The 14,001-nt window shown below is 37.2% G+C and overlaps 1 protein-coding gene across 4 annotated transcripts in view; it reads right to left on the reverse strand.

Moving 5' to 3' along the window:
• The window catches only part of LOC131061481 (G-protein coupled receptor 1), a 117,990-nt gene that overhangs the window by 23,134 nt on the left and 80,855 nt on the right, over window positions 1-14,001 (reverse strand). For all 4 annotated transcript variants that reach the window (XM_057995204.2, XM_057995181.2, XM_057995195.2 and 1 more), the window contains one exon: window positions 11,031-11,125. In XM_057995204.2, coding sequence (XP_057851187.2) covers window positions 11,031-11,125 — 95 coding nt within the window. The remainder of the gene's footprint in view (window positions 1-11,030; window positions 11,126-14,001) is intronic.

The raw sequence follows: 14,001 nt of genomic DNA on the forward strand, positions 1-14,001 counted from the left end.
CCACCTTGGGGGCGCTGCCCCCAAACCCCCGTTGAAAAATATGGGGGGAAACTATGTCGATAGAAGTAGGGAAAATTTAACCTTTGAGTCTGACACTGATTGGATCGACCAGGTAGATATAGAGGCTGAGACTGTAGCCATGGCAGAGGAGCGAAGAGCACGAGCACAGACATGAGATTTAGAGGCAGATAGTGACACGGATGTTCCTGATGTTGGTGAGCATGGCATGGTGTCACGGGGAGCGGCTATGGCTGTTGAATCATCCAGGACCTACCTTAGACGCCTTCGCAGGGGGCCGGGGCCAGAGGGTGCAGGCTCCTCTGAGCCATAGGCTTGCAGTTGTATTTACCTTTGGTATTTGTATGAAACATTTGACGATGATCATATGATGACATGGATTTTTTATTCCATTAGTTTTGTAATATTGTATACATTTGACAATATTTATATATCTATGTTTGTTATTTCCTTCAGCTACAATTTGCGTTTATGCTTATGTGATTGATGTATACTTGTGTATGTAATCAAATGAGTCAAGTTTGATGATGTTATTGTGTCTTTAAGGTGTATTCAATAAAGGGTGCCTGAAACAAGTTTTAAATCTTTAAAAATCTCTAAATTTCTTGAGTTTTTCACTTTCCCGAGTCTAGCCGAGTCTGTAGTTGAGTCTGACGCTGAGACTCGAGTCCGAGTCCGAGTCCCATTTCTTTGGTTTGAATTCCATGCTTCTCCACCAACCATGCATCTATGAATTATGAGTTGCACCTATATCAAGTAAAGAAATGACTCTTTGACCAACCAAGAGTCCACGCAACCTGAAGGAGCCTTCTCTCTGCATGCTAGACATATGAACTTCCTGTAGCTCAAATTCCCCTTCATTTTCAACTCCTTTTTCTGAATTTTCAGTCTGAGAATCATCTTGATCAGCTTGCTGGTTTGTGTTATCAATCATGTTTTCTCCCTCTTTAACCACTCCATATGCCTATTTTGACCCTTAGACTTGAGGAGATAGTCATGGTTTTGATCATAAGGGCCCTTGCAATAAAAACATAGCTTCCTTCTATGCAAATCATTAATTGTTTCCCTATCCAAAGGTGCTGCAAACTTCTTTTGGTCCAAATTTTCTGATTTATTTGGATCAGATTTGTTGTCATTAAATGATGAGGATGGTTTTGAATAGTTTGTGTTGAACTTACCACGTGGAGGTGTAAGTTCCATGCTACGAGCTTTCCTCATAGCCTCTTGCAAGTTAGGGGGATCAAAAGCCTGAATCCATCCCTTCATAGGCTCATAAAGACCTTCAACAAAAAGAATGACTAGCCTCCTCTCTGAGATATTTGTTACCATGACCGAGAGCTTTTGGAACTCACTAATATAAGATTCCAAGCTACCCATTTGTTTCAGCTAAGCTAAATCTTTGAAATACAACTCTAGATCTCTTTTGTCAAAACGCTCAACCAATATATCAATGAGTTCTTTGTATGTAGTAATAAGGTCATGACGCAAGGTAACCATCCCATGGTGCCAACAATCATGGGCTACCCCATCCAAATGCAAAGTTGCAAACATAATGGCATCTTCTTTTGACATAGGACATAAGGTCAAGAAAGTATCCAACTTGCTAATCCAAGCTCTGGCTGTGACACTTCCACTGCCATCAAAAGTAGATAGTGTGAGCTTGTTGATTGCATATTTAAGATCATTAGTTTTATTCCATGGTTTCCTATCATTCCAGTTCCATTTCTTGCTATGTTCCCTCTTCTAACCAATGAACCTGTCAAAGTTAAGATGTTCCTTAACTCTTGGTGGTAATACATCCCACTCATCATGAAGTGTCATCACATTATCTGTAAAGGCCACCTCATTTTCCTTAGCCACGTCCTCTTCTTCAGGTTCATTTCTCACAAATGTTGGTTATGTAGGCCTATCATAGGTGCGTAAGGGTGTCACTCTTGCCCTTGGGCAACCAGCAACACTTCCAATTTCTTCTTGATTTTGGTTATGTCCCCAAGGTATAGTGATCTGTTGTATGGTTGTAGTCAACTACTGCAACACATTTGCCACCTGTTGCTGCCCAGTTACTAGACCCCTCATAATAATGTTGGCTCCCTGGTCCTCATTGTTAACAGGCTCTCTATGTGGCTCACCATCATTCTTGTCTCCCATGATTTCAATTGGCATCTCTTCAATTTGATCATGGTTTCCTTGTAAATCAGGTCTTCTGCGTGTATAAAACCTGTGAGGCCCAAACTGATGCTGATGCATAAGAACTTCTAACCCTCTAGGAAGGCAAGATCAAAGCTCTGAAACCATTGTAAGAACCCTGCTGGTTCTAACTTCTCTAAAATGTCAATTCTGATTTGTTTATGTATTTTAAAGGGTTTTGAACAAATTTAAATAAAAATTTGACAAGTGCACCAAACAAGAATTGCTCATAAAACTGAATTGAAACGAAATTGAGAGCAACTGCAACTATATTATGAATAATAACTGTTGCAAATGAAACTAATACATAAAACATAACTGGAGGTCCTCAACTTATTTTAATTTAAGGATTCTGAAATTTGCCAACCAAAACTAGGAAACTAACCAAAGTAGGCATACAGGTCCAGATTATGATTTCTCTCACTCTAAGCTAGAAAGTTGATAAAGTAGCCTGAATAGGCTAGGCATCCAAGGTAGAGCAGTCTAACTACCAAAGGGTAAGGCATTTCGGCCCTCCAAATCCCACGCCCTTTTCCAGACTCCCACGTGCCTGGCTGATGGTGTACAGCCAGCCCAAGGAAATGTACGGCTTGCTTATTTGATGCCAACTACTGCTGATTGGGGCGTCTAAGTCTGAAAGCCTTTTCCTAATTGTAAAATCTGCAAATAACTGAAAATAAGAAACTCTACTGAAGCACAGTAAGACTCTAGGATGAAGCCCTCTCAATTTGCAATAATTCAGCTGATCTTTCATAGCCTAAGAATCACAGATCCATGAAGGATGAACGTTCTTCAATAGCAAACCCTCTGAAAACCTTGTCTTAGAAAATCTACAGAGAAAAATCAAGCATTGTCAAATAATCAATAATAGAGTTTGAATTGCCTTCATTTTCCTTATAACCCCCAAATGGCACGATTTTCAAGAAGTACGCCCAAATGCCTTTTAAATACATTAAAAAGTATTTAATTAACTTTGCATAGAATATTAAATGGCTTTTAATTTAATAAAGTCACTTTATGACTTAATAATAACCATATAAGTTAATTAAATAACTTAAACCACTAAAATATTAATATCTCCTTCATTATTCAGTCTTTTGACATGTTGTCTAAAGCTGGAGTCAACACTAAATAACCCCCATGTGTCCAGGTGCCCTAACTAAAAATAGCATAACTGTCAAATTGACTTACTCCCACAACTAAGCCCAAACACTGACTGCTAAGGCCCTGGAATTGAACCCAAGACGAAACTGAAGAAGTGGAACTACCACTGAGACTCTCTATCCAAAATGTTAGCCTACGAGAGTCCAAAATAATAGGCTAACCCATAGATCACTGAAACTGATTAGAGTGGGCACATTACATACCCACCTCGATACCAAAATTGGCAAGTTAGGTCCAAAAATATTGTGGCCAAAAGACAAGAAAAAGAAAGTGAAACTTGAAGCCTTAGGGCATTTTGTTGCAATTTGTATACTATTTTTTAATATTGTGTCAGTGTGCATATTGACTATGAATTTGAAAGCAATTAAGTTTTGACATTTGCTAATTTGTTTGACTCTCATGTGACCCCTCAATTCAACACAAATGTCATGTATTAAGGATTTATAATGTATATGATGAATTCTTTATTAGTGTTATCATATGAATATTTTAAGTTTTCCTATATATTTTAAATGTTTTCCCTATTTTTTAAATAGCCATCCCAGCCATCCCTAAAATTTGTTCCCCCATCCCCTGCTATCCCCATTCTGGAAAATTGGGGTAACATAAATTTGGTGTCATATCTGTGTGCAGTAATGATGTGATTTGTACATTAAATTTGTTCGCTGTTTCAACATGGTATCAGAGCTAGAGACATTGTAATGGAAAATTTAAAGCATTAGTTATTTGCCAAGGGCAGCCATATCATTTCTTTATTACCCAGTCAGATACCTAAAGCAAAGCAAGAGTGAAAAGGAGATCAAGAGAAGCAGATCATTTATTTGTTAGTTATTTGCTAGAGTGTGATGGATGATGTTGAAAGGCGCCATATACAATACAGCTTGAATATTTGTTCGCTGTCTAACTAAATAAGTGTTCTGAAAGCTAGGAGACATTTGAGGAAGTGCCTTGTGTTGGGTCTCAAATCAACAGATTGGATAGGTTCTAAGGAAATGCCAACTCCTATGATCAAACCCTCCAATTGACTTGGCCAACTTATAGAGTGAACCTATTTGGTTACTAACTCTCTCACTTTAGGCTTTGCAGGACCTAGGCGGGTATACCTACTCACTAGTTGTTCCTTCAACTAATGCTTTTTATAGCAGATTTAGTGTCTTAATCTGATATCTCCTAGTTTCAGAATGGCATAAGTTTCTTAAACAGACTGATTTCAGATGTGTGTGTTGATCTATGTATCTTACAAAAGTATATATGTTACACTTTGGCTAAATTACCTACTATACCTACTCTACTAATCCTAATGCTTAAAAGTAAAGGGTGATTGGTATGGTTAGAGGGTTTGTTTACAAATGGTCAGTGCCTTTCCTCTTATTTGGGCTACAGAGTCTTATATTTCTTCAGGACATATTGTGTAAACTTATGAGACAGTTTTTAAACCCACCACCTCTCGATGAGTCTGTCAGTTACTGTTTCTTATGAGCTCTACTTCAATGTCTATATTGTAAACTGCTTGAATGGATTTAACCCTAACTTTTAAGAGACCATCCAAGGAAGAAATACAGGGAACAATTACAATTCACGAGTAAATCTTTTGATCCAAATCTACAATATGAAACACATAATTTTACTGGAAGAACACGAATAACCTTATCCTCTTTTAGATAATATCATAAGCAACTAACTTCTAAAAATATGTTAACTCTCAACACATATGAGAAAGAAAATGCAACTGGTTATTTTTGATAAAAAGTTTTAAAGTACAAAATTGCCTCCACCTCTTCTATCTCTATTCTCTCTTCTTTCTGTTTTTTTTTTCTCTTTACATTTTACATCACACATATATGTGTTTGAATGGTTTTCATACCCCTTTGGGTGAAAAGACACCCCCCTTTTAAATAAAAATAATTCCAAATCCCGAAATTGCCTTAGTTTATGTAATTAATTGTCACTTTACAAGTTGTTTAGGCATATTAGAGGTATTTTAAGGCTATTTTATGGGTATACAATGGATAAATGGTCTTTAAATGATGTAAATACCCCCTTTGGTGCTTCACACTCCATTTTTTATGCCCATTATTGTGTTTATGTTATGGTTTCATATTGTGCAACAAATATAAAATATATTACTTGTACCTGTTATCGGGAAAAAGTGTATAGTTAGTAATGTTAATTATCAATAGTTAGTTAGCCGACGGGTAGGTAGTTGGAGTCGCGACGGTTGGGTCGCACCCCTTCGGCAATCATATATTGTATCACCTCCGGGTGTTGTGGTATGTAATGTTAGCCGTAGGGGTGCGACCCAACCGTCGCGACTCCAACTACCTACCCGTCGGCTAACTAACTATTGATAATTAACATTACTAACTATACACTTTTTCCCGATAACAGTACCTATTCAATATATATATATATATATATATATATATATAATTTAGAATTTTTCTTGCTCCTTGTCTTGGAATTTGGAATTCTAAAAATTGCAAATTTTAGGGTTCCAACACCTTGTACAGTTTTGAATAGCATCTAGGAAGTAGTTGTTCTTAGGCAGTAGAAATGTCATCAAAATAAGTGCCCAAATAAAACATAGCAAGAACAAAAATGTGTATGAGTGCTTCTAAGGAGCAAAGATCTGCGGAAAAGAGAGAAGAATCTCTTAAGGAAAACACACATGTACAGGCTGAAGACCAACTAAACTTTGCATTTATTAATATTGGTGATTTAACAGCTAAGTAGAATATTTTAGTTGTGGTAAAAGTTTCAAATTCAGAAAAAGCCCCAGGTGAACTTTTGATCATACAACTTGTATGGCTATTGTGGTGGGCTTGGAGGAGGGCCTTGTACCGATTGTGTATCAAGTTCTACAATTACCACACCTGATGGCCTTTGCACCTGTTTAGCTGGAGGAGGCTGGTAGGTAGGCCTACTTTCCACCCAGGGAGCCTTGCCATATAATTTCTCAAAAAAATTCAAAATTTTGTTGATCCTCTCCATGGGATCAGTTATTTCTGCATATACCACTTCATAGTCAGGGTTATTCTTTTTCCTTTGCTCTTCTCCCCTTTGTATAATCTCCCATTTTCTTCTTTTGATGATTACCTCCTTTAGGGATTGGACATTTCTTATCACCTCTTCTGCAATTAGTACTTGATGTTTGAAGGTACCCCTTCTTATCTGCACCCTTAGACTCTGAACGAATCCTTCAGGATCAAAGTTCCTCACTATTGCAGATTCTAATTTATATCCCTTAAAGAATAGAATATATATGCTCCAAACCTACCTTCCTTAAAGAAAAGTTAGCAAAAGCCATGGTTGATGGCAAAAATGTCCCCTTCTTCTGTCCTTTGAGGTGTAATTTCTCAACCTCATTCATCTGTCACGTGTATTCTAAGAATACTATTCTTCTTGGTCCAAAAATTGGCAGAATGTGTGGGGGAACAGAGCATCCATACAATCTGAAGACGGTATGATATGTGCGTAGGTACCAATCACCCCAGTTGTGATTTATACCCAAGTCCAGGTTCCTCTAATGTGGTCTTAACATTGTCACAATCTTTGGAGGGAGTCTGTTTATATCTGTTCCTAAGAGACCCATAATTCTTATAACATAATGATTGTGAATGCAACAAAATCAGCATTCTTGCAATGCTTATCCCATATGTAAGTCCAGCGTTGGACAAGCATTCTATCATTGTTATTATCAATCATTGTTACTTTAAGGGCCTTGTCCCATCCATTTCTCCCTTCATATAACAAAAAACGACACAATAGGGAATAAAACCTAAACTTAATAACCTTATCATTCTTTTGGATGGCCATCAATCCCTCATGTATCTTGTCTGAGAGAAAAGTTGCAAAATCAAACTCCACATTAACCATAGGATTCTAAATGTCCATGCCCATGAACATGAGTTCAATTGGCATTCTGTCCTTGTGATCTTCTCCTAGAACTTGACAAAAAGCATAGTAGCTTTTGACAAAATAATCTTTAAATGAAACAAGTAAAAAAGGCTCACTCTCATTTCTAGGGATGGAGGCGGCTTTGTTGTTGTAACTTTTGAGCCTTTCTCCTTGAATTTATCAAACAATAGCATTTTTGGCTGCTCTATTTAGCATGAATGCATCTACAATCTTTAGCTTAGAGATGGTGACCAACTCTTTCCCCTCTCTGGGTTGGGGGCCTAGCTTGATTGGCAAGAGCTTCTAGTGGTAAAGCACGAGGTCACAAGGTCTAGTCTCCTCCCAATCCAGATCACACCAATGTCACCTGTTAGATTAAAAAGTTTACCCGACGCACTGCAATTTATAGGGGAGTTGTCTGATGTCCCCATTTCCTAGGTCAGTATCTTTTGCAGGGGTTAGCCTATTGACAGGAGTCCTCGTAGGCTAATACAATGGATAGGGGACTTACACAATGGGACAAGAGACTTTGGGGAGGCATATGAGTCCTTTCTGGAGCTTTGAGCCAGTTTCCTATTTTTTAAGAAGGGCTCCTATTTTGTAGGGAATGATTGTCAGTTCACCCGGAGTGTGGGGAAGCATAGTAGGAGTCACTAGGAGCATCCTCAGTTTTTTGGAGGTGCCTCCTAGATTTTAGTGAGGTTCCTATTTTTTAGGAGCAGACTGGCAGTCACTAGTGGACCCACCAAGATGTCAAGAGGATTGATAGGAGGCCAGTGGCATGCGTTTCAGTGTTCAAGGATGATTCCTTAGCCTTGGAGGAGTATTCCTAGATTTTAGGGGGAAACTGGCAATTGGAATTCTATGTCCAATCATCACCCCGAGGAACAGTGGTACCCTCAGTTTCAGTTTGGAGGTGTGATTGGGTGAGATTTCAGTGAATAAATTGAATATTTTCATAGTGACTTTAGTGTCTCCATTTATTTAAATAATAAAAGGGAAGTGGACCCCCTTGCAAGTAATGATGCCTAGAGACATAACTTGGTCTCTTTAAAAACAACTTAATCATTAAACATAAAGGCTTTCCTAAGAGGATCGATTTCCTTTATGAGAGGGAATATGCCATAGAAATAACCTGGGAATATGCCAAAAAGATGCTCTTTTGAGAAAGTTTGATTCGTGAAGAAGATAAAGTGACTTTGGTTGAGGGATTTTGGCATTATGGAATTCACTTTTTACAGCAGCAGCTTGTATTGGAGCCTTGAACAGGGTTTTCAGCAGTAGATCAGAGCTTTTGAGAACGTACACTCTCAGAAGTTTGAATGCCTGCAGGTGTGTGAGACCATCTAAGGACAGGGCAAATCTTTATTTATCAGCATAATTGTGAAAGAAGCAGTGGATCAATCAGTGTGGAGAGCAGAATTGAAGAAGTAAATTGCAAATCGGTATTGTTTAAGCATCAAGCATTCATATTCATCAGCAATCTCAGCCTGCCGCCTCTCAATTTGAGGAGTTACAGCAAGACTTTAGCTGGGCACAGAGTTTCAGACCCATAAGGAACAGTCTCAGACCTTCAAAAATAGATTAAATATCAGATCATAACCTAGAGAGTCTATTTATGGTGGCATTACGATCGCTAGGTGACTGTTTTGCTGCCTCAGATCTATATCAGACCTGTATTTGGGTTGTATGGGTATGTAATGGTCCATTATATGTAAATAAATATCAAAACAATTTGTCTCTGCTGTAATTTACTTTCCCTTATTTTCAATTCCAGTTTATCTCTTGTATTTCTCATTTTATCTACAAGCATCAGCAAAAACTCAAAAATCTAAAAAAATCAGAAACATCAGAAAAAGAAACAAAAATCAGATTTACAAATCAGTTGTGTTACTGTGATCCGGGGTGGGTCACTACAGGGTGCTATACCCAATTCGTGCAATCTAAAAAAAAAAACTCTTCCCCCTCTCTGTTTCTGATCTTGACATTAGCATCATAAGACCATACTAGTAACCTAAGAAAATCCACATCCACAAAGTTGTTTGGGACAATTAAATCATGCCCATACATTGGACATAGTCATAGGTTTTACCCTCTTTCTGTACCAATGTATGAATAAATCCCAGCAAGTGTCTCGGCATTGTGCACATCTATCTTCAAACTTGCCTAAGGGTGATGATTTCATGGATGAGCTAGGGAGAAGATCAATTAGGTCTTGTTGGAGTGGACACTTTGCAGCAGAGGAGGTAGCTTGGCTTGTTTGACTCATTGTGGCTTTAGGGTTTACTAGAACAAGAATTGTATTTTGTTCTTGTGAAACTCAGACACTACAATGCCCTAATTTTTAGTTCAAACAGATGTATAATACTGGGAGATTGTAAATTACACTGGGAATTGAGATTTTTTACTTGTATACAGAACTGAAACCCTAGCTTGTTGCAAAGAAGTCGCCTTTTTCGCTCTGAGAATGCTCTTGCTCTTCGACAATGCATGAATGAAGGACCAAACACCCAAAATTAGCATTTAATAGCAAAATTGGGTAGATAAAATAGTCATTTCTGCCATTACTCCTCACTCACATGAGCCTACAGTTCGGTGACTAGCCGTTCTTGCAAATTCAAATGCTAACCCTTGATCTTCTAACAGACGTGTTGTTTGACATTCGCTGACCAAATTTGAAAAATGGTTAGGCGAATAAAAACAAGCCATATCATCTTTTACTTTCCACCTAGATATCATCTTTTACTTTCCACCTAGATGGCCACGTTATTAGACTAAAGCCATCTCACAATCCCACGGGCTCCCTTTGGTCCCACCCTCGTTCCTCCATGGGGGCACCAAGAATTGTTGATCTTGTGAAGACAAGATCTCGATCATCCAAAGATAAAGCATTTAAAATAGATTCCTAGTAGTCATGTGTTAGCCTCCCCCACAAGTCCACAACAATTAAGTGACAAGCAATATAGCTCCAGCAGGGCCATGGGGAGAGCTAAAACATAGAATAAAACAATTAAACAATAGACGTGTGAGGGCTTCCCTGCCTACCCGTGAGGGTTAAAACTCAAAACATAATGACTTAGCCCCTATCGAGGATGAGGAGAGTGGTAAAACTTAAGACATTATATATCACACATGCAGAATTTATAACTTAAGTTGTGAGGCAATAGACTGAGTATTTTAAAATGCTTCACCAGTTTATGGGTAATGTGCTAAGGAAAAGGGGTTGGTCATCTCATGATGATGGTAGACTTAAGTGACAACTAATAAACTGGCAACCTACTAACAGAGGTCAACAACAAATTAGAAGATTTGAGCAAGATGCACGATTGCAAGGGTTTAGGGTTTATGAGACTTACCATAATTTTTACCCTAACGGACATGAAAAGCTAAAACTTTTACAAGGCGTCAACACATTGGGTGCAAAATCTTACCAAATTTTCTAAACTCAAACTTTTCACGTGTAATCTTTCTAAAACTTCACTTGCCTTTCAATATTTGCACTAGGCTTTAGCCAACAGAAATGTTTGGTCTTAATCGTTGAAGAAACCATTAGAAAGCAGCTAGATGTCTACTTTTATCTTTATTTAGAAGTTCACGCTTGACTCAAAAGTTTACTCAATTAACTTTATGCTCAATCACACTAACAAGTTCTCTATAAGTATATTTTTATTACACAACCAAGTCACGTAAAACCTACACTTGGTAATTTCCATTGAAGGAAGTAGATTTCCACTTGAAGTATACAAGATATAATAAGAAACTACCTTTCCAGCCCTTGTCGTTTGAATCCAGCACCAAAGACCTGTTTGTCCATAACCATCTCCAATAGAAGGTATGATGATCATTACAAGGGAAGTTCCTGAAAAGTTGTACAGAAGAAATAAATATTAAAAATATGTATAGCCAATAAGAAGTAAAAAGAAAACGATAACTAAAGTTCATATAAAAATAATGAAACTATAATCCTGGCCTGGAATAAGATCTAGGTATACAGCCCTCATGTCAAGACCTCATAAGTATAACTACAATACACAAAAGGATTTTAGATTGAAAGCTAGTTCAGTGACAGAAACTTGCAACAAAGCTACTGATTCTACCAGTGGCCAGCATATCTAAAATAAAATTGCAAGGAATATCCATATGGCATTCTTAATACAGGCAATATTATGATTTTATTATGTAATGGTTGCAGAACTAAGATCATTCGACAATGGCTTTGAACGTGGTCAAGAATGTGTTCTACTAAACATAGAAAACATTAATGATTAGAGATGGTCATTGCCAACTCTGACTGTGACTAGATTCAACCTCAAATCAGATTGTATCTGTAATGCTCTCTCTAGTGTTTGCCTTGTGTGCTTTCTGATTCATGTAATAGATGTTGTATTGAGTGTATTATTCGATTGATGATTCACATGCTATAATCTGTTGCATAAAAATTTCCGATGAGGTTTGTTGTGCCATTGAGGTGTTCTTATGTTGTATTCTAGACACTTTTGTGAAGATACTTGGTATGTCCATTGAGGTGTTTCCAATGAGTTATGTTTTTGCATTGGTTTCCCAGCTATGCATTATGGGGTGCATATGTTGTGCCCATGTATGTTAGATCATTTCATTGTTTCAGCATTATGTGTTATTGTTGATTATGCATATTGTTCCTGGATCATGACAGTCATAGATGATTTATAGTAGATGTGATTAACTAATATCATGTTACGATTTACACCACATTGATTATCATTAGATTATGTTGCTTTAACTATTATTATGTGGAGCAGGTATGCCTAATGTTTGACTTGAGTGTGCATGAAATTTATAGGTATTAGACCAATGGTTGGTATGTGGAGAAGTTGACATGGATCTTGTTAAGCCAATTCAATCTACTTAGTCCTTGTGAATCTGTGTTAACCCGAATCTAAATCAATAGTGATCCAAAATATATATGTTGTTAAAACCCGTAAAGTGTGTACGAGTCATCTTTGGATTTTTTAAATTTCTTCTCTTTTAAATGTTAGAAAATTGTGAGAAATTTGAAGATATCATGTGACTCCATCAATGGAGGCATGAGATTTTTATGATTTTGACGTCCTTGAAGAAAAATAGAAAAATTGCATTTCAGACCTCATATGAATGAATTATTTTGTGGATGAGTTGTCTACTTAATTTTTTGAATTCTGCATTTTTTGGCAAAGTGTCATGAAAGTTTGCATTGATTTGTCTGCCACGCCCAATTTGTAAAATTGTAGTGTTAGACTTTTAGGATCAAGGAAGCCTAGGATAGGAAAGGAGTACCTCTTGTTTGCTATGATAAAAAGAGACCACAGGAACAAACCTAGTGGTAGAGTTTAACCAAGTGTTAATTAATGGCACTCTGGGTTAATAATTAATTAGTAAGACTTTATGTGCTAGGATTGGAAAGCTCTTGAAGTTTGATCTTGTTATGATGTGTCACAACTCTAGGAATCAGTGAATGTGATGAGTATCTTCATTGAGGAATATTTACTCCCAAATTTACTACAGCATCATTGGGCAACTGTGTTAATACTCCTTGTCTTATGCCAAGGATTCTCTTCCTTCCCTTGTTGGATTTTAGTATCTGATGTGATCTGTGATCATCCATGTATATGTATTGATTGGTGTGTATGTGCCATGTATTGCCTTATGCTTGATGTAACATGCACTCTTGTTTTTCTTTTTGTATGTTTTGTTTTTTGTTTGAATAGTTTATACTTTATAGAAATAGATGGAGATTGAGAAGTTGTGTTTCACAATAGATATATATTGCAATAATTAAGAACTGAAATGACTATCCAAATACTATATTTCCAACCAGAAACAATCTGAAAGTACAATTTATCATCAAAACTAAAGATACCCAAATGGTGGAATCTCATTACAATAAAATATCAAACATAACTATTTGCTGATTACAAATGATATTGAGAAATGACAAGAAATCCAGCAAATTAGTACATATAAACCCTAGACGCCAACTTCAAGCACACCTCCAAAAGGGAAGATTTGATGTAGATATTCTACTGCAGGTCTGGATGCCACAAATCAGCATACCAACTCCCTCAAGCCCCAGTCACCATCCTCCACAAATCCTCACATCCCTACTTAGCTGTACAGCCAGCAAGGGGATGAGTACGGCCAGCCCAAGAATGATAAATCTGCCACCAAACTGCAAATAATTCCCTCAATCTCCCTTCACAATATCTCTCAAATCTGCCTTGTAAATCTGCTGCACATAAACTAAAGATTTTATTCAACTATGAAGCCAAAATGTGATTCTTGTATCAAACCACCAATGAATCCTCCAGATTAGATATTTTACTAATGTAGAGGATGTTCCTTGAAAGGCTTTTCGTCCTCAAAAAGCCACAGGATGAACAAGTTCAACCAACTAAGTCTATTTGCAAAATATCAAATCCAGCATATCCAAATGAGCTCAAAAACTGTCAATCATAGACCTCCTAAACTCCACGCCCAGCCAAGAGATTCAATTTTTTAATTTAATTTAAAAAACACCTTATGTCTCCCAATATTGGTGCCCACCTCAATAAAGCCAATTTATTTAATATTTGTCACTTGCACTTCTAATTTTAACTTCGGCGCCCATATAGCCAAAAAATATGTTAAAGTTAAATATTTAATTTAACTTTATAACTTAACGTTATTTAAATTATATACACCGGAACACATTAAAACCCGGAATATCAGCATCCAATGCAT

Source organism: Cryptomeria japonica, chromosome 2 (genome assembly GCF_030272615.1).
Source record: "Cryptomeria japonica chromosome 2, Sugi_1.0, whole genome shotgun sequence".
NCBI lineage: Eukaryota > Viridiplantae > Streptophyta > Pinopsida > Cupressales > Cupressaceae > Cryptomeria > Cryptomeria japonica.